Below are 19,164 nucleotides of genomic sequence, written 5' to 3'. Positions count from 1 at the left end.
TCAGGAAACCACGATCAGCTCAACACATCTGACACGTGAGTCGAAGTGGTTCGTGTTTACTGTTTGTATCGAGTCGCATTTCACATGAATCAGGCTGACTGGGTCATCTTACTCTTCTTTAACTATTTATTTAAACTGTGTGATAAGTTCAGAGTTTACTTGTGTTTCAGTTCTCGTGCAGCGACTTAAGTAACGTCCGATTCAGCCAAACTCTTTCCAGAACAAGTCAACTAAATTTTCATAAAACGCATGTAGTGATATCGCCTGAGACATTTAAAGCCGGAGATCAAAACAAATATATCTACCTTGTTTACATTGAATTTCCTTCTTGCCCTTGGTATCAGTCTTAGATCAAACCATGAGATTGAATACATCGATGTAAATATACGGGATACTTTCCTCTTAGTCCTAGTCTTAAGGGTTTCACATTTAACATTAACAAACCTAACTATCAGTTATTCATTTTGGTGAATCAGATGGATCTGAGCAATGTTCATTTCATAGAGTTTTTTGTTTCCTGTGACAGACACAAGATCAATCATCTCCTCTCTCAGGACCAAGACATTCAACTGATCAACTTCAACTCATCACCGTGAGGCGACAGCTATGTTGGAAGAAGCAGTGGAAACATATCCACAGAATGGAGGAGGAAAGAAGAGGAAATACCCCGGTGGTGATGATGGGAAAGGAGAAGAGAGAAAGAAGTGGGGAGGTGAAGAAGGAGAGAGGAGTCAGGGAGACGGTGGCAGGAAGCAGCGCCTGGACGCCATGAGCGTGGGATATTTCCGCCGAGTCGGAGAGAGACTCGCTGAAGGTTTTGAAGATAAAGAGGAGAGAGGTGAGAATAAGTGTTCTGATGATGTGAGCAGCTGGAAGGTTGGAAAAGGGCAGAAGAAGAACCCATGACATTATAATAGTACACCTCCATAGCAGAACAAAAACAAGTGCCTTCTTCTAATTAAGGCCCTTTTTAGACATGAACTCTGAAAAAAGTCCAGAATATTAGGTTTGGACATTTTCCTGAGTTTGCCTCTCACATATGAGGAACGCTGCAGGAGATTGTCCGAGGCAGACGCGTTTGCATGAAAAAGGAAAATGGGGGGGCGGGGACGCTTGAGTACAGCATGTAGGAGGCAGAACATAACGTACAAATCACATGATTCTGTTTACATCGACACCAGTTACGGTCCTTGTTACCAAAAGCTCTCAAACCTCTTTCCAGATTAAATATTCTTTTGTGTCTTGTACGTGTTGCATGTCAATTTTTAAACCCCATTATAATTTCCAAGAACCCAAAGTGCATTACGGCTTCAAATTGCTTGTTTTAACCAATGAACTGTCAGTAGAAACCTACAGGCATTCAGTATAAAAAATTCAAACTTGCAGTCGGAGAATGAGACATGTAGCATTTCTCTGAAAAATTACTTTAATTATTTGAGGGTCTGGTTATTAAATCGACTAATCTTTTTAGCTTCATTTCAAATGATATGTAGCCCTGGTTCTTACTGAACATGAACAGCTTATTATTTCGATCAGTCTTTTGTTTGACCGGATAATCTGTCATTTAGCTCTCAGCTTTAAAAGTCCAAAATGTGCTTTTAGAAAAGTGTTTAAAGAAGTTTCATCCATGTTCACTGAAAGGTGTAACTTTCTCTTTGCATTGATGGGAGATCTTGAGATATTCATGACTTCAATGTTACCCCACCCCCCCTCCCCTCTGCTCAGCACTACTGTCCTTACATTTTTTTACTCTGGTCTTTTTCATTATATCTTTTCGCTGTTGACCCTGGTTCCTCTCTCATTGTCACCCATAGCGATGTTTGTGGAGAATGTGCTCTCTGAAGTCAAAGGTCAAGCGATAATGGTGGCGATGGACTGCACAGGAAGCATCACCCTGCAGCGGCTGCTCCCTCTGTCCACCGCTGAGCAGGTGGGAGAGGTGCTGGCTGAACTTGGCGGAGAATCCGGCTCAGAGTTAGCAGTGGTTTCCTGCGATCGCTGCGGCGGCCACGTCGTGGAAAGTGCAGTCAGACAGATGTCCAGGTGGACGGGTAAGATTCCTCTCTCATCACCGTGCCAAATTCTTTGTATTCAAATAATAAAGTCAGACAAAACACCTCAGCTTGTCTGTATCGATTGCTTCCATTTTTTTTATACCACAGAAGGAGAAGAGGAGAGCTTTGAATTGCTGGAGGCGCAGGTGTTGTCTCTCAGTCAGGTGGTCAGAGACAACATTGAAGAGTTCATCCAACATGTCCATGGCTCACACGTGGTCCGCACACTCCTACACCTGTTGGCAGGCTGCCTCGGACCCCCCCGCACTGAATCCCGTCAAGGTACAAACACACACTCTCATACACACACATTCATTGCGTGGCTGACACTAATGTGCTTCAAACAACATCGACAGAGCTGCTCCGCATTGTAATTAGTACATGAGTTCCTGCCTCTGTCTACTGCTTCACCCCTCACCTGAATCCTGCAGATTATTTGTTGATGTTGTGAAGGTCTCTAAGCAGAGAGCCCCTGCTGTGTTGTGTATGTGTGAAACGAAAATTCAGGAGAAAGTTCAGACCCGATTCTGCAGAGTTTCTCTGCAGGACAAGTCCGAGAGACCAAATTAATTGTGGCCAATCCCTTTTGTGTCATTGAGCCATTTTGAGCTTAAGCAGGGACAAAAGTATTTATAAAGCAACGTTAAAATGAAATTTCAATGGATCTGTCACTTCAAATTGTTTTGGAAATACAGTTCCTATGATATTTTTCGGGATATAAACAGGAATAATAATGTTTCTGAATTACTTGTAAAACTTCACTATGCTGAGTTTTACATATGTTCTGCTTTTCTGTGATATATAATTGGATTGACCCAGGTTAATTCATGACTGATATAATAGTATCCCCAGAAAGTGTGCAGTTATTCACTATGCCATCGTGTGGAATCAGTGTCGTGTACAACATCACGCAGCTACAGGATATGGAGTTTCATTTAATGTTCACATCAGAAATGAGAAAAGATTTGATCACAGGAATGGGACCTCGGTCAGATTGTTGGTACCAGTCTGGTCTCCAGCTGCAGCTCCAACTGCTGCTTTTGTTGATCAAAAGGACAAATCACTGAATAAGGAACTGAGTTGTATTGAGAGCTCTGGCTGTGGAAGTTTCACCTCATGTAGCATCGTTACCACACATCTCTCCCTCCGAGCCTCCCCTTTAATTCTCACCGTCAGTGCCTTGACTCTCAGTTTAAAAAATCCCTGACCTAACACATCCAGTTTTTTTTCTTCTTGAACATCTGTGACCCTGTGTTTCTGCTCCAGTCAACCCTCAGCAGACAGAGAGACAACTGTCTGGATATCAAGGCTTTTGCGTGTGGCGTTTTTCACTTCCCTCTGCACTTTACTTTTCATTCCAGCATGACGAGAAGAAAATAGAGCTTTGATTGTTGGCCGTTCTTTGAGGCTGTTCCCGCGTGTGTCAGGACATTTACACCCAGAGGCATGTTTGCTTTAATCTTGAATTCCTTTTTGATATCCTCATTTTTCTCCAGGTGCAAAGGTGCGCGGGGTCGTTCCTCTGCTGACAGACTTTGAGATTCCCACGTCCTTTTGGTACGAGCTGAAGAGCCTCACGGAGACCTTGATGGAAAACATTAATCGTGAGTCATCTTCCATCAAACCCAGACACGACACGTATAATCACAAGCATTGTGGTATTGCACAAAAAATAAGTCATGGGGCCAACCTAATCTCACACATTTAGATTTTCCAAAAGATAACTTTGATCTGGAATGATTTTTAAATATTTTAAAACATGGAGAGGAGAAAGTTGTGAACTATAGTTGTGGAAATATAGACATGGAACAAATATCAGTAGAGTTAAACATTTTCTCCTTACATTTATATTAAATGTGATTTTTAGAGTTGTATTTAGTATCTACATATTTAGGATTTCATTTAATTTATCTATTTAGTCCCCTCATGGAACCACATTTAAATTCACATCAGTGCTCTAAACGTGTCTGATCTTCTTTATTAAGATTCATTAATTATTCTCTTTGTGGCAAAACTATGTTAAAGAAATATGTTGTTCCCTGACCCATACAGCATCCTTCCACTAAATGTTATGACAATCCATCCAGCAGTTTTTGTGTAATCCTGCTAACAAACAAACAAACAACCTCCTTGGAGGTAAAAATAATTTGAATGAGTAAAGGCCTCAGTACACTGTGTGGGTTTTTGAACGTCAATAAATGACAGGGCCGGATCCCACCATCACACACTAAAGACAGCCTGCAGCAAAAAGAGAGAAGGGAGGGAGGAATAATGGATTAATACAAGGTTATGTAACATAGAATTACGGTTTTATAGAGCTGAGCTTTAGATATATCTTAGGTCCTTTCTAATGGTGAAGAAAAGTTACCCATTTCATTTCACATTTGACTGATCTAGCCATCAAAGAAAAGGATGCTGTATGTACTTTAAAGTAATTAATTATAATCAGGATCTAGCATTATGTAAATTATTGGAAATACTTACTTCCATCATTATAGCAGCAGTCTCCAGCATAATGGCTGAATCCATTCAGGAAGCAGAGAAAGAATCCTGTTGAATAAATAAGTAAATAATTAATAACCAGACGATCAACAACCCGACAATTATTTCCAAAATTCAAAAGACATTGACTCATGTCCCCCCCATCGCTGCATCAAGTCCCCAGCAGGGCTCAGTCACTCTGTGGTTGTATTGAATTGTATCAGCCGGTATGTCCCTCCTCTGGGCCTCATGTGCTGTAATTGATCTAAACAGCTGGATACTTGGTGAGCCTTTCTATTACTGGAGGCTGTTTCTGACTCATCTTTAGCACTTGGTATTAATACAATGATAATCTGCATAACATAAGTAGACTTTACCTGCAGTTTTCAAAACATTTTCTATCACTGCCAAGGTATCCCCATGTCACCCCAACAGAATGAAAAACGACTAAAATATGTAAATATTCAAAACAACTCTTATGCATATGAGCTTGTTGGACCTCAAGGATAAACACACAGGATTGAAGTACAGTGAATAACAGTTTGCCACAGGGCGAACAAAACAAAAGGTGAAAAGATTGACTACTTTTATCTCTCTTCGCCACTCTTTCCTGTCTAGTGAGCGTGACAGATGCTGTTGCCAGCGCAGTGTTCCAGACCATGTTGACTGTCTGTCACAGGAAAAGGCCCAAGCTCTGCAAACAGCTCCTCAAACAAATCATGGCGTACCTAACGAGTCGCAGTGCTGCTCCGGGACTGAGGTCAATCCTGAATCCTACATGACATTTATTGATTTTATAGATGATGTTATTTCCACTAAGTGTAACATGGGGAATTGTTTTTCTTTTGGCTGTAGTCCTCTTCTGGTCTTCCTGAAGGATCAGGCTTCGAGTCACCTCATTGAGACGATCATACAGCTATCCCACAAGCCCCTTCTGCGGGACCTCTACAAGAACCATCTCAAGGGTCACATGGTCGACCTAGCCCTCCATCCCATCGCCAACTTTCCCATACAGCGTCTGACTGCAGCGTCCGCCAAATACACAATGGTAGGTAATAACTGTCCAGCCCTATGCGACATAGTCAGTGATGCACTCTTATTTTGAACATGAATACAACAGACTTGTTGTGCAGTCTGTCCAACGACATCAATTGTAAGTCTGTTCAAAATATCATCAGCGTGCACTGGCAACAGAACGTTTAATCCTTATTATCTGGAAAGTCATAAAGGTTGTTTGTTTTAACTCGAGTAATTAGATGAAGAATTTCCTGAACCTTAAGTATGGAAGAAGCTGCATAATCCCTGATTTATCCAGACAAGGGGGGTGCTATGGGTCGCAATGAGGTCAACAACATGCTCTCCTCTCTTTTTAATAAAATAGTTAATGTTCTGGAATTCATATTTTAGTCATCCCATCTTATCCATGTATGATTAAGGAATTACTGTCTTTAAAAAATGCTTTTACATACAGTTTTGCCATTCACACACACATCCATACAGTACATCCAGCATCAGCTGTCAGGGGCAATTTTTGGTTCAGTATCTTGCCCAAGGACTTTGGGATCAAACCGCTGACTCTTTGATTAGTGGAACACTTACTCTACCTCCTGAGCCACAGTATTTATGTGATGGAGCAAAGTAAGAATGCATGTGTACCTATGGTCACATTATGTGTCAAATATGTCGAGCATTAAATTACTTGTATTGTCATACTGTCTTTTTGTTTGTCAGCCTGCCTGTTGTGGAAAATCTGTAATAAATTGTAACTGAATATTGAACTCTGTCCCATCTTCTGTCTCTGTAGTTCCTGACGTTGTTCGATGAGCTGATCCAAGGTGTGGAGGCCGTCCTGGCCTCAGGTCACATGGGGGTGATCGTCCAGCTGGCAGAGAGCTGTGCAGAGAGCGAAGAGAAACAGGACGAGATGCTGCAGTGTCTCCTGCGTGTAAGCCCTAAAGAGTATATCTTATTGACTTATGAAGGTCCACACGGGTGTCAAATCAATATAACAAAGTCCTTGTTACTGTTTATTCCTCTTTTACGACCGAGATCGAAACTTGATAACACTATAAAACTACTAAATGTTTGATTTACGGATTAATTGGGATCCTGTTGACTCGCAGGCGTTCCACTGCGCTGAGCCCGGCTCCCGACACGTCAGCTGCCTCCCCCTATTCATGTCCCTGCTCACCTATGAGGTGTACTACCACTCTGAAACAGCAGAGGGCGGCACGTCAACAGAGGTGAGCAGCTGAGAGGAATCCAATCATGTATGAATGAATGCTACAGTGTGTTGATGTTAAATACATGTTGCAGATGCAGGGAGGTGACTTTGTGGATTTCTTGATCATTTTCCAGGTCCCGCTGGCGTCCATCTGTTATCACGGCTCGCGGCTGGTCCAGGCGCTGTCCAGGTTCAAGGAGCGCTCGGTCCTCCTCAGCAGCCTGCGCACCCTGAGCCAGGCTGACATCCTGACGCTGGCCTCTGACCCTGCAGGCAGCCACGTCCTCCAGGCCCTCGTCACCACATCAAGCGACAAAGGGAGGGGCAAGATCCTCAGGAGACTGGAGGTACGAGAACAAGGGCGCTAATTGATTATTCAAAACAGAAACGATTAGTAGACAAGTTGATCGCTTTGATGTTCCTCTGGACTTGAGGAAATTTCAGTGGTCATTATCCTCTATTTAGCCTCTTCATGACCTGCGGATAAAGTCCAGAGAAATGTGAACACGCTGTGTGGTGAATTTCCACAAATGTTCTAAGGGCTTTATACTAGGGGACCAGGCAGAGAAAGTCCAAAGAAACTGTGGAGCCTCTCAATCGGACATTTGCACTCACACATACAGCTCCTCCAGAGAAAAGAAAAGAGCTGTGGAGTTCACTGCATGTCTGAAAGCAGCTTTTCTGACATTTAATAAATCAGAAGCTGCAGTCAACTTTGAATCTGGGAAAAAATGTTTTTTTTATCCATTCATATATTTTGTCATTTAAATTAGACATCTTTTTAGACATGGTTGCTTGACCATACTGTTGCTAGTATGACTGACTTTCACATAAGTAACTTAATTCCAAACATGCCTTTAGTCTGACTTTAGAATACGCCCTCCAGAGGGTGTAAAATACACTTCCTGATTAGAGGAAAGTTCCAGTCTCCTCTCTTCTGTGGACATTTAAGTTACAGACTTAATCTATGTTAAAATTATGTGAATATCTGAGAAATAATTCAGAGAATAGAGGGGAAGGGCAAAGAGTTGAACATTATGAAAGAGGCGGGACAAGAAGCTTTTTCATCAAACCATTTCTCCTCACAGGGTCTGCATGTTCAGATGGCGTGCTCCAGGCTGGGCAGTCGGGTGCTGGAAGCCATATGGAACAGTGCATCCGTGAATCAGAGGCAAAGCATCGCACAGGACCTAGGTAACGCAAACAGGCTTTCACACCCTTTTCTGTAGAATTTCACATTTTATCCAGTTCAAATGCAATATTACCCCTCACCTATCGCTCCTTCTCTTCCAGTTCCAAGTGAAAACCAGCTGAGGTCGCATCAGTTCGCTCGTCACGTGTGGGCCAAATTCGCTCTCACCCACTTTGTGCACAGACGAGCGCACTGGCAGGAAATACAGGCGGGCGAGTCCAAGAAGAGGAAGCTTTTCAGTGACATTCTGGAATAGAAATTCTTAACAGCTTTCATTGTTATTTCCTACATATGTTCATAAAAATAAAATAACAAATTGTCTGTCCTTGTGTGGTCTCAGGAGAGTTAATACAGCCTCAGTCTTTAGCTCAAACCACTGTTGTGCCATTAGGTGCAAGAATCTGCATGGCCTGTAGGGGGTGCTAGTGGAGCATTCAATGTTTCCCTGAGGTCTGGGTTCGGTTCTGACATAAGCACCGGCTCCAATGTGTACACATACAGTCAACTTGCAAAACTGTCAGAAACTCTGAGCCAAAGACACACAGCTGAAACATCTTATCCTTGAGAGTCATGTTGTTTGTCATTGCAATTGCTGGGATGAGCATAATGGGTAAAACCCATGATTCTATAATTGATCCTTCAGTTGCTCTGAATGTCGTGTTTCTTCAATGGAAACAAAAAAAAAGTCCCTGCTGTGATAAAATGAAAATTAAATCTTTAGTCGCAGGCCAGTTGGAGACACATTAGCACAGATCATTGATTATCAATTCACACAGAGCCAAGAAGTAAGGTTCCAGCACGTGTTACTGGTTCTGGAACAACAAGAACGATCACCTTACCCCATGGCAATTTACCTAGTTTGATATACACACATGGTCAGCAAACTCTTCTATAATGTACAGATTCAGACACACGGGGCAAATCGTTTCAACCACGATTTCTCATGCAAAACAGCGAGGATTAGCATGTTGGAGCGAAAAATAGAAACATCTCAGCACTGTAAATCAGTCATGTAATAAATTCAACCTTTATAAAAGTGTTGTGTGGAGGTGTGGATACAAATCAGAGGTGTTGATTCTACTGTATAGTAATTCTAATTGTGTTTTTCTGTATTTTAGCAACATCTTTTTTTCAATGTAGTACAATACATTGGAAATCAGATGTCAGAAAGCTCACATAACATATAAATCAGTGCAACCACAGAAGTCTACTTTGCATCAGTGAAGCGTCTCCATTTTCATTCAGAATGTAAAGTGATGAGAGCAGCCCATCACTAAAGCATGACTTCACCTAGAGAGCAATTTTCCGCCACTGAAGAGTATAGAAAAGATCAGTTCACAACATCATTTTTTTTTAAAAGCAAATTTTTTCACATTTCCATGGCATCTAACTGTCGTGTGCAGGGCTGTGACAGGGCTGTGGCTCAGGATCCCCTGACGCCTGTGCCAGCTGTGTCTGATAGAGAAAGTGCTGCACATAGATGCACTGTATGAATTTGTGATTGGCAAAAAATGTAGTGCAAAGCACTCTGAGTTGTCATCAAGACTAGAAAAGCTGCATTTAACATTTTTACCACATGCAACCATTGGAATACACCTGGGATGAAATCAATTTAATTTGTGTTGCTGAAAGAATCAAAAATCTCAATTGGGGGAAAAAACACAAAAGTAAATTGTCTGTCCAGAAACCGATGCAGAAGAGGGAGAATCCTGTTTTGTTTTTTCAGACATCCTGAACTTTCCACTTGCAGAATATAAAGTCAAATTGTCAGCTATGCAGAGATATTATAGATATATAGATATTTCACTCATGGTCCAATTAAGATGAAACATCCAAAAATGAAACTTCACTCATACTCACCCCTATGCCGATCGAGGGTAGGCTGAAGTTTTAGAGTCCACTAAACACTCGGGAGTTTCAGGAGTAAAGTGGCAGGAGCAGTATGAAGGCATTTTGTGTTTTTTATCCTGTTTTTACATTTGAAGAAGTGGACACCTTTTACTTCAATTGTATTGGATTTTGCTGAAATGCTGTTTACCCCTGAAACTCCAAAAGTGTTTTGTTGACTCAAACACTTCATGCACCCCTCCATCGGCATAGTGGTGAATTTTCATTTTTTCATACTGAAATTGTTCCCAACTCTTGGCTCACTCAATGGTACGAGGCCATAAGAGAACACATGGCCTCGAATAAAAGGAATAAAAGACTGAATAATAATTCTCGAAGCTTAGAGACAATTATAAGCAGCTACTTGGAGGTATCACAAGGACGTATTTAGTCAATCCTGATCTGCTGTCTTACTAAAACTAGAAACAAACTTAGCTAAAATGAGTGAATGAGATTAGCCTTTAAAACAGAAAGTAGTGGGAAACAGCTGATCCGGCTCAAATGAAACATCCAGCAGCTGATCTTATCCTCTGGGTTTAACACCTGTGATTTTTTAATTCACACAAACCAGAGTAAAAGCGATGATGCTGTTGTATAGTGAGCCACATCCTGGCTGAGAACAATAGCTATGTGTTACCTGGGATATAGGTGTCATTGACTGTTGCTAGGCAACATCACTGTGATGATTTTAGGTCTGTGTCTGAAATCACACCTTTATTCAATGATTCACAGCTTCCTGATATAAGCACACACACACACTAATTTATAGTAAATAGTAAATTTAGATTTGGACATTAAACAAAGTTTGTGTAGTGTCTGGCAAATTTGGGATGTGTATTTTCTGCATTTATACGATTTATTTCATGTAGTGTACACTGCAGGGATTTATTCCATTCATAATTTGTTTGCATATGAATCTTAAAGAGAAAATAATTCATACTCTGATTCAGCCTGTAAATGTAGTCCATAAAACAACAAACTGCAAGTTATTTTGGACAAAGCCTAACAAATCACTGCTCCTGTCGAAAAATAGCCCGTCAATCAACTACCTTGATTTTTAATACACTTTCTGAACACACAAGACAAAAAGTAGACTTTTGAGATAAGTGAATTTTCTTACTTTTTTACAAAACCTAGATTCCCTCTACGTTCTGCCTCTGTGCTAAGCTAAGCTAACGTCTCCAGCTTCATATTCATCAAACAGATGAGAGAGTTTGAACCTTTCATTGAACCTCTCATCTAACTCTCTGCAAGAAATCAATCAATTAGACCTTTTTCATGAATAGCGCTTATGGGAAAATAATAAAATCATCTACCGTCATGTACACTAATCATCGCTGAAGCATCTAGTTAGAGTCTTTCCATATTTGCTTTGCTGTCACCGTTTGACCTGGTATTAATCCACATTACTGGAAACCCTGCACAAGGGATTCAGACCATAATGAGGCTGATTGGTGCCCTCTTGTTCAACCCACTGTTACAATGATGGTGTCACTGCGAGCCTCTCGCTTTGACAAGCCACTTTTAATTGCATGTGCTTCATTCTGAGTGTGATTTTCGAGTGAGGCCGGCCGGGCTCGCCCTCGCTCCCTTTTGTTGTTCTTTTATTTCAGCTCCGTGAACAGATAATCAGCGGTGCACTCAGGAGGCAAATCAGAGGAACAATGACCTTTGGAGTGCGACGAGCCACTGGTCCTTGAAAGGAAATCACATGGATTCTCTGGGGATTTCAGCAACACTTCCTTCAATGCCACTCAATATCCGGCCAGACTAGTTAATGGACGTCACTGCAGTTTCCACATGTCTCGGTCTGTCCCTAGTTCCACTTATTTCCAGTATTACCTCCTCGCTAACGTGTCTACACCCACACCTCGGGTTAATGAGCATCATTCGTTAGGCACAGCTCTCACTGAAAATAGTCTTCATTTGGAGCAAAATGAGGAGTTAGTTCGACAGGCTCTCACAGGCACACAGCAGGTGGGTTTTCTTGTCTGTCTCTTTTACTATTGAGAAGGATTCTTCCGCCCAAGAAACCCCAGAATGAGTCAGCGACAGGAAGACACTGAGAGGGAGGATTTTTGTCACGATTTGAAAGAGTGATCGGGTGTGACAATAAGGAAATTGTATGATATTTTCCTTGTTTCCCTTTCTATTTCCCGTGGGCTTCTGTGTAGCTGTCAAACGTATGCTATTATCTGACAGTTATCTGACCTGCCAGTGTGATGATGTCCCCTTTTGTGGCAGTTGAAACGCTGCGAGACGTATTGTATAAAATACCAAACTGCCTCGGTTTGATGGGTTCACCGTCCCTTTGTGCTTATCACCAGCTGTCTCGAAGTCAGCTACTGGGGTAAGAAAAGGTAAAAAAAACAACAAAAACCTCCTCTTTCTGAAAAATCAACATAAATATAGGACACATGAGATGCCAAAGGACTCTAGGACTCATCGTCTCCTTGACAACAGTCTCCAAGCAACCATTACTCCTCAAAGCATCTCTCCAACCCCGTCTCCCTCTGACTCTCTCTCTCTCCTCAGCCCCTCTGTCTCTTTGCCAATTTGTTTTCCTCTCAAGAGTCCTCAAGACTGTCCCTGTACCAGTATCAGGACCTGAAAACTGCAGCCATCTCGTGATTGGCTGTCGTCACTACACTACACCTGCCAAAACTAGGGGGGAGCAGAAAGGCATTGGTGATGAGGGGCTGTTATTTGTAGTTATTTAGTTAATTACAGAATTATTTCATTAAGAGTCATTATTTTTGGTATCTTTTTTGCAATTAATCAACATAATACAAAAATAAATAATGTGTAACTTGCATACATTCTCTACCACCGTCCCTGCCTCTCTCCCAACCTCTAACAGCAACAGAGGAGGAAAAAAACACCAAACAATGCAATAATATAAGGCAAACATATAACACAAACAGAGACTAATGGTGAGTTAGTATCACGTGTCACTTAAAGGACCTTTGGTAAGATCAGTTCAAATAGAATTTCAACATGTCGGATTAAGATAGATGACAGTGCTGCAAAAAAAAACAACTAATAAATGTAAAATAGAATAGAAAGGACAACAAAAACCCAAAAGGCAATAAAGCATATTGTGCAAGTGTGTGTAGGAAACATGACTTAAGTTATCCCCATCTTCGGCAATAAGTGTAAAGGCTTTTACGTACAGACAGGGATACCATGTTTTTTCAAAGTTTCTCAGGGAGCCTTTCAGAGAAAATCTACTCATCTCTAACAACACTAATAATAAAGAGATGTTTTTGAATTGAAAATACTTTCATGGTGCAACGTGTTTAAATAAATCTTGTTTTTTTTAAACTTACCTGTTGAGTGACAATTGTGGTCACTTTCAACTACTTCAACAGCAAAATCACATTCACTGATTTGTGAATGATAACACTTTTGCCTTTCTCAGCATTCTAGCGTCACCAATGTTAGATTTGTAATTGTGCTATAACTACCCAAAAGTACATCTACTATCTAACACGCATCTCAGTAACTGCATTACGTAGCGACTTTTAGCTACATTTCAGAGAGCCAATAGCTTCTTATGGTGGGATATTTTTGGCATCACTGGCTGTAACACCTGAACTACAGCATGAGTTAGCAAGAAAGCAGGTAAGTTAACTATTAGCTGGTAGCAATAAAGTGACATGGTTTATAGTACTAAGCGGTTGAGATTTAGTAAATGATGATCGAAGTATTTCATGAAATAGCTAAATGATTGAAATAATGCAGTTAGCTTAAAGTAGCCAAATGGATATGTGGTTGACGTGACTAGCTAAATGTAATGGATAAATGGTTAAAGTAAATGGACTTAAAGTTGAAAAAGGAGGCTTAGTCATGCATAATGGTTTAGTTTGTGATATTCCATGTTGTGCAAATGTTACAAACCAACCTAAAGATTTAACATCACCCTACATTTATTAGTCAATTTACATCAGCATAATCAGAAAATGACAGTTGACTTTATCTGTGAGTGTGTATGTGGGACTAAAAAGGTGAGAATTCACCTTTGTCAGTGAGGACTAAACCTTAGAACCATAGTCTTATATTCTCATATCATATCATTCTCATAGTCTTATCATTAGGCAGATAACGTTACAGAGCTCTCACGTGTTAGGTACATATCTGAATTTCGGTGGTTCATATTGCTTGCTCTAGTATCATATTTGCTCCTGATTTATTTTCAACCTAAGATTTTGCTGCAGCCACAAAAAGATGACATTGCATCTTTGAACCGCCAAGTCCTAAATGGAACAACTGTCCCGTGAGGCCCCAGTCTGTCGAGGACCTGTGACTCATCTAACGACCTGTCACAGCATCCCTCGAAATTGCTGTAACAAGACATTCATTTCAAAATGTTGCCATAAAAAAGGACAAGAGGCTCATACAGGATGTCAAAGAAATACAGAATTTATTCTCAGTGGAAAGATGACGGTGCTTCGTAGATGGTGACAAAAGGGTGACCATATGTCAGTGATGCCGCCACGCTCGAAGAGATAACCAAACAACGTTTCCAGAACGTTCTCTTCTTGGGTCCCCTGTGCGGCTGGACCCCACAGAATTATTCTTAACACACGTAACAATGTCAGTGGGTAAAAAGACAATTATGAAAACACCACACGGCCAAAGGTAGGTTTTAGGTTTTTCTCCTGTTTGTCCTCCAGCGAACGAGAACTCCCTAGTGTTCTGTGACTGGACTCCGACTGATGAAAAGTTCAGTCTGGTCATTCCTGTTAACGTCTGGTTCTTTAGAGCTGTTGTGACTTTTTTGTCTTGCGCTCCGCATTCTACAGTAAAGGGTTCTTTGTGCTGCTCACTCATGACGCATTCAGCGAAAATATGGCTTTTGCGCTGATGTTTTTGTCTTCTTCTCAGTTTTGTATAAAAGTCAAAGATGAACATTTGCCAATGGTGGTATCAAACACTTCATTAGGTCCGTACGTGACACAAAAGGTGGTTGCAGTGTGAAGATGGTATGAGCAGAGAAAGGGAGCATGTTTATACATAAAGGGTCTTGCTTTCGATGGCATTGCTAGAGACACTAGCTAGATTGTGCATTAGCTATTGGGCCACTGAGGTACGGTAAATGCAGTATCATGTCATTGTAAAACCTACAGGGTCATTTCTGAAAATCCTCTACTCGGCATGCTATAAAACAGGGTCTACAATAGGTTTACATCAGATTGCTAACAATCTCTACATTAGTGCGTGCTACTGGGGTGTGTGTTTATTTGTGGACCCCCCCCCCCTCCACCCAACCCGCGTGCTCATTCACCCAAGGTCACTTCCTAATCTGTTTCTCTGCTTGCTTCTCTAAATCCTGACCTCAAAATGTGTTCTATCGATAGGGAGAAGATAAAGATTGAGTGCTTAGATCCAGGATGATTTCAGTTCTAACCATCTCTTTATCCCAGTCTTGTCTCCTTTTCTTCTCCCTTGACCTTTACTTACCATAGCTAAATGTATATACCTCAACCACTCTGATTTTACAACTCTTACAACTAAGTTTTCTCATTCCTCTTCTTGCTCCTATCTTCCATTTTGCCCATTTCTCCTCCTCTTTCATATTTTCCTCCCCCTCAATACCTTTCACTCTGGTTTTGTGTGTACGTGTGTGGGAGTGTCTTTTTGCTTGTGTGTACATATGTGTCACAGTGTGTCACAGTGCACTAAGGTCATGGCAGGAGCGAGACTTCTGGCGGAAGATCTTGCTGCCCCGGTGGCGGCTCATCTCCCGGTAACGGCCTCGATCCCTGTCGCGGTCTCGGCCGTACGTGCGCGGTACCAGCCCTGCCAAGAAGCGTTTGGCCCGGCTGGTCAGGCTCTCCCTGCGGCCGGCCCCCGGGTCCCCGTCGGTCCAACCTGGGCCCACGCAGTCGCCCCTTGCAGACCGAATGGTTGCCTCCAGAAGCTCATTGGTACCGTGGTCCAGGGAGGCTGAGAGCTCCAGGTAGACGCAGTCGAACATCGTGGCGCTGGATTGGGCCTCTGGTGAGAGAGGAGAGGGTTCTGTAAACATTGCTGTGCAGTGGTGCACGTCATAAATAATTGAGGCTTAGCACACTGGCAGCTGGAAATGGCAATTAGAGGCAGCAGTTTGAAATGTAAGGGCTTTAGATCATGAAAGCATGTAAACCATCCACAGCATGGCAGCGACCCAGCTGGTTTGCGATGTGTATCACCGCACGATAATATCTCTGCATCAACAGTTCACTCACAGCTGTTTGGGAGACTCTTAAGTGTTAGATTGTCACCTCTTATGCACCAGATCAAGACAAACAGTGAGTCTACTGCATCTCGCTTTGCGGGGATTTGACACCTCTCAGTTTAGTGTTCTGTTGAAATGTTGATGTTGTCATAGGAAGGGCATTTTCCAGATCTTTGATGATGAAAGAGCTGCTAGCTTTTTCAGAGCTTTGATATCTTCTTTGCTCTCTCTGTGCACTGATATTAATATGAATAAAACTTCTGTAAACTAGTATTTCAATGGTCACGAAAGGGGCATGAAAAGTCAAATCAGTGCGATGGATCACATCGAGGCAGCTACTGAGCTTGCATCTCAATGGATTTGTCTCTATGACAACGTAGATAACTATCTGCCGATGAAGACTGTTGGAAGATATAGAAAAAAAGATAGTATGTGTATCTTCAGTTAGAAATTCATCAAGTCACATTGGATAATTGCAATTCAGTAATAGACAGACTCTGCAAAATATTTTCTTCAATAAATAGATAATTCGGTTTACACTCATTTCAATTCAGATTGCATTGTTTCGTTCAACCAAAGGAAAATATTAGCCACCGTAGTGTGAAGGTTCTTAGACAATAGATGACTTAACCTGAACACAGAAACGGAAGGAAATTGCTAATAAAAAGGTTCCAAAGCAAAACATTGTTAAAATTTGTATTTAACTCACGTTAATCAACATTTATGTAAATGTGTTAGGCTAACTGTCAACTTTTCAAAATATAGATTTCAGATACATTTTCATCAAACTTTTAATATTAAATTTCCCCTTTTATTTTTCATTAAATGATTGCTCTTTATAACTGTTTCTGAAATCAACATTCTGCATTTTCCTTTTGCAAAAAGGTTTCATGAGCAGTAAATGAACGATAAGAGCCAGAGAGACAGAGGAATAAGTGATGTCAGGATGGGGTTAATGTTTTCAATAGCTGAGAGGTATGAGCTCAAATCTCTTGGCTGCAGCTCAAACAAGGAAACGTTTTTTTTTCTCAATGTGAATCTCCTGGATAAGGCCAGGTGACTAAACGTGCTGTCGCTCAGTATCTCAGCTAAAAGCACCTGATTGTCTCTGGTCAAACAAGGCGCTGTGATAAGGAAGGCTGACAGATACAGATCACTCTGCAACAAACAGGCTTCTCTGTCAGTGCAAACAGCCTTTTTTTTCAACTATATTAAGGTTCTGCTTTATTCCTGCTATGCTCTAAGCCAATCTGAGAGCTTATGAGCAGCTGTGTGCACATAATAACTCAATTTAACTTCGACATTCTGAACTTGGAATAACTGGGCTTCAGAAAAACAGGCCTTTTTTTCTGTCAATTCGTTTAGAAAAATGATTTCAACACACAAAAACGTACTGCAAGAGCCAATAAAGAAACTCAAATGATTAACTCAAGAGAATTAAAACACAGAACACAAGTAGAACTAATTAGGTAATTGTCTTACCTAATTAAGACATACAAAAACGTATAGATTTAACAATATCAGGAACAATTGGATATTGCCCAAAATGTGAATTTAAATTAAATTTAAATTGTCAGAACCAGTGAGGAGAAAATTAGGTTTTCCATTAACTGTCACTATTAATTCTTATTCTTTTATATTTTCTCTTAGCAAACAATGAATTTCTGTTTCTTTGAGACAGAAATGAACATTACCAAAACTGTCAGATTAAAAATGTGTGGGTTATAAATCTTCCTGTATGACTAGATCATAGACCGTATATAAAGATAGACAACATGTCTCCTCCTCGACACCTTTGCTGTGCCCAGCCACTAGTGGGCGATTGAGATGCTTTGACTTCACTTTGGGAAAACTGTTAATCTTGCCCACCTTAATACACAGTCTATGGACTAGACATAACAACTACTCTGTAGTACTCAGCAGGGGATCAGGTTTTTGCTTGGTTGGCATGGAGACAGATCTGTTGACAGGGGAACTCTCTCTGCTGATGTGTGATGAAGTTATAAATTACAGAAAAATAATGAATCCAGATTTAGCTGCCTTTTTTACAGCACGGTCACACATGCACTGGTGTTACACAGGTACAGCACACAGCAGTAGATTTGATCTGGGTGTAATAATCCACCCACAGAGCAGATGTCCACCAACAGCAATGCCACCTCATAGTAGATGAGGTAAGAGTGGGAGGACAAAATACAAATCCCAAACCAGATCAACAAAGCTTATCCTAATACCTATGACAGCTGATTGAATTGGATCGAGTCCATATAACTTCTAAAGGGTGTTTGGGAGATTGAATTGTAGAGGAGAGGGAAGGAGAGAAGACAAAGGGAGGGGATGAGGTGAAGTAATGATGAAGGGAGAAGATGAGTAGCGTAAACAAGGAGAGGAGTAAAAAGTAGAGGAGAGGAAATAAGGAGAGGAGGAATTAGGATAGAGGAAGAGATGGGGTAAAGGGATAAGGAAACAATGAAGGATAGAAGGAGAAACGGAAAGAAAAATAAATTAATGGAGAGGAGAGGAGAGTGATAATAGCAAACAAGAGGGCAAAGATAGGAGACAGGAGGCCACCCAAAGGTTATAACAAAGGAAGGGCCCTTCCTGTATGCTGACAAGTAAAAATGAGAAATGAGGGATGGAGAAAGATACAGACAGAGAATCAAGTGAGAGTGGCATTAAGCTGAATAGGAAGAAATGTGAGTCATGCTGAAAAAAGAGGGGGATGCTGAAAGAATATGACAGGCAAGATGTCATATGACACGAGCAAGAGGAGGAGAAGGAGGTAGAGAGAGAGAGAGAGAGAGAGAGAGAGAGAGAGAGAGAGAGAGAGAGAGAGACAGAGGGAGGAGAAGGAGAGACAGAAAATAATGTTGACTAAGCAAACGGACCCAGAGTTCACATTAATCAAAGCCCTGAGGAGCTGGGGCCACACCACAGACACATATTGAGCAAATGATAAATATGTGAGTGACAGTGTGTATCACTGTGTGCGTTAAGGGGGGAGAGAGAGGTGTAGCAAAGAGGGGGAAGGTGAGAAATAGCTGAATAAAAGTGTCACAGGACTTGCCATAAATAGACTTTATGACTTCAGCACTCTTAGCCTGCA

The 19,164-nt window shown here is 41.3% G+C and overlaps 2 protein-coding genes across 4 annotated transcripts in view; one reads left to right on the top strand and one right to left on the bottom strand.

The window, feature by feature from the left end:
- Positions 1–8,276, top strand: LOC133018180 (nucleolar protein 9). Of its 3 annotated transcripts, XM_061084497.1 has the most exons (12): positions 1–35; positions 527–838; positions 1,815–2,051; positions 2,163–2,336; positions 3,551–3,658; positions 5,154–5,295; positions 5,391–5,583; positions 6,340–6,480; positions 6,659–6,778; positions 6,894–7,106; positions 7,848–7,953; positions 8,053–8,276. In XM_061084497.1, exons 2-12 carry the CDS (start codon positions 607–609, stop codon positions 8,205–8,207), a joined length of 1,821 nt encoding a protein of 606 aa, XP_060940480.1. In that variant the 5' UTR covers positions 1–35; positions 527–606; the 3' UTR covers positions 8,208–8,276. The 3 variants fall into 3 exon arrangements, with proteins under 3 accessions (XP_060940480.1, XP_060940478.1, XP_060940479.1); XM_061084495.1 differs by having other exon boundaries at positions 1,815–2,336; XM_061084496.1 differs by having other exon boundaries at positions 35–48; positions 1,815–2,336.
- Positions 8,277–15,129: 6,853 nt separating this feature from the next.
- Positions 15,130–19,164, bottom strand: part of rem2 (RAS (RAD and GEM)-like GTP binding 2) — a 25,289-nt gene continuing 21,254 nt past the window's right edge. The window contains exon 5 of the mRNA XM_061084905.1: positions 15,130–15,838. Coding sequence (XP_060940888.1) covers positions 15,510–15,838 — 329 coding nt within the window. The 3' untranslated portion in view covers positions 15,130–15,509. The remainder of the gene's footprint in view (positions 15,839–19,164) is intronic.

Source organism: Limanda limanda, chromosome 13, assembly GCF_963576545.1.
Source record: "Limanda limanda chromosome 13, fLimLim1.1, whole genome shotgun sequence".
Taxonomy (NCBI): domain Eukaryota; kingdom Metazoa; phylum Chordata; class Actinopteri; order Pleuronectiformes; family Pleuronectidae; genus Limanda; species Limanda limanda.
The sequence above is the reverse complement of the archived record's forward strand: the minus strand, read 5'-3'. Positions and strand labels throughout refer to the sequence as shown.

Bases quoted from the DNA above. Each gene is read 5' to 3' on its own strand.
- LOC133018180 (XM_061084495.1), top strand. From the start codon at position 607: ATGTTGGAAGAAGCAGTGGAAACATATCCACAGAATGGAGGAGGAAAG. The intron at 839-1,814 runs GTGAGAATAAGT...TGTCACCCATAG, and splicing joins TGAAGATAAAGAGGAGAGAG to CGATGTTTGTGGAGAATGTG. The intron at 6,779-6,893 runs GTGAGCAGCTGA...ATCATTTTCCAG, and splicing joins AGGGCGGCACGTCAACAGAG to GTCCCGCTGGCGTCCATCTG.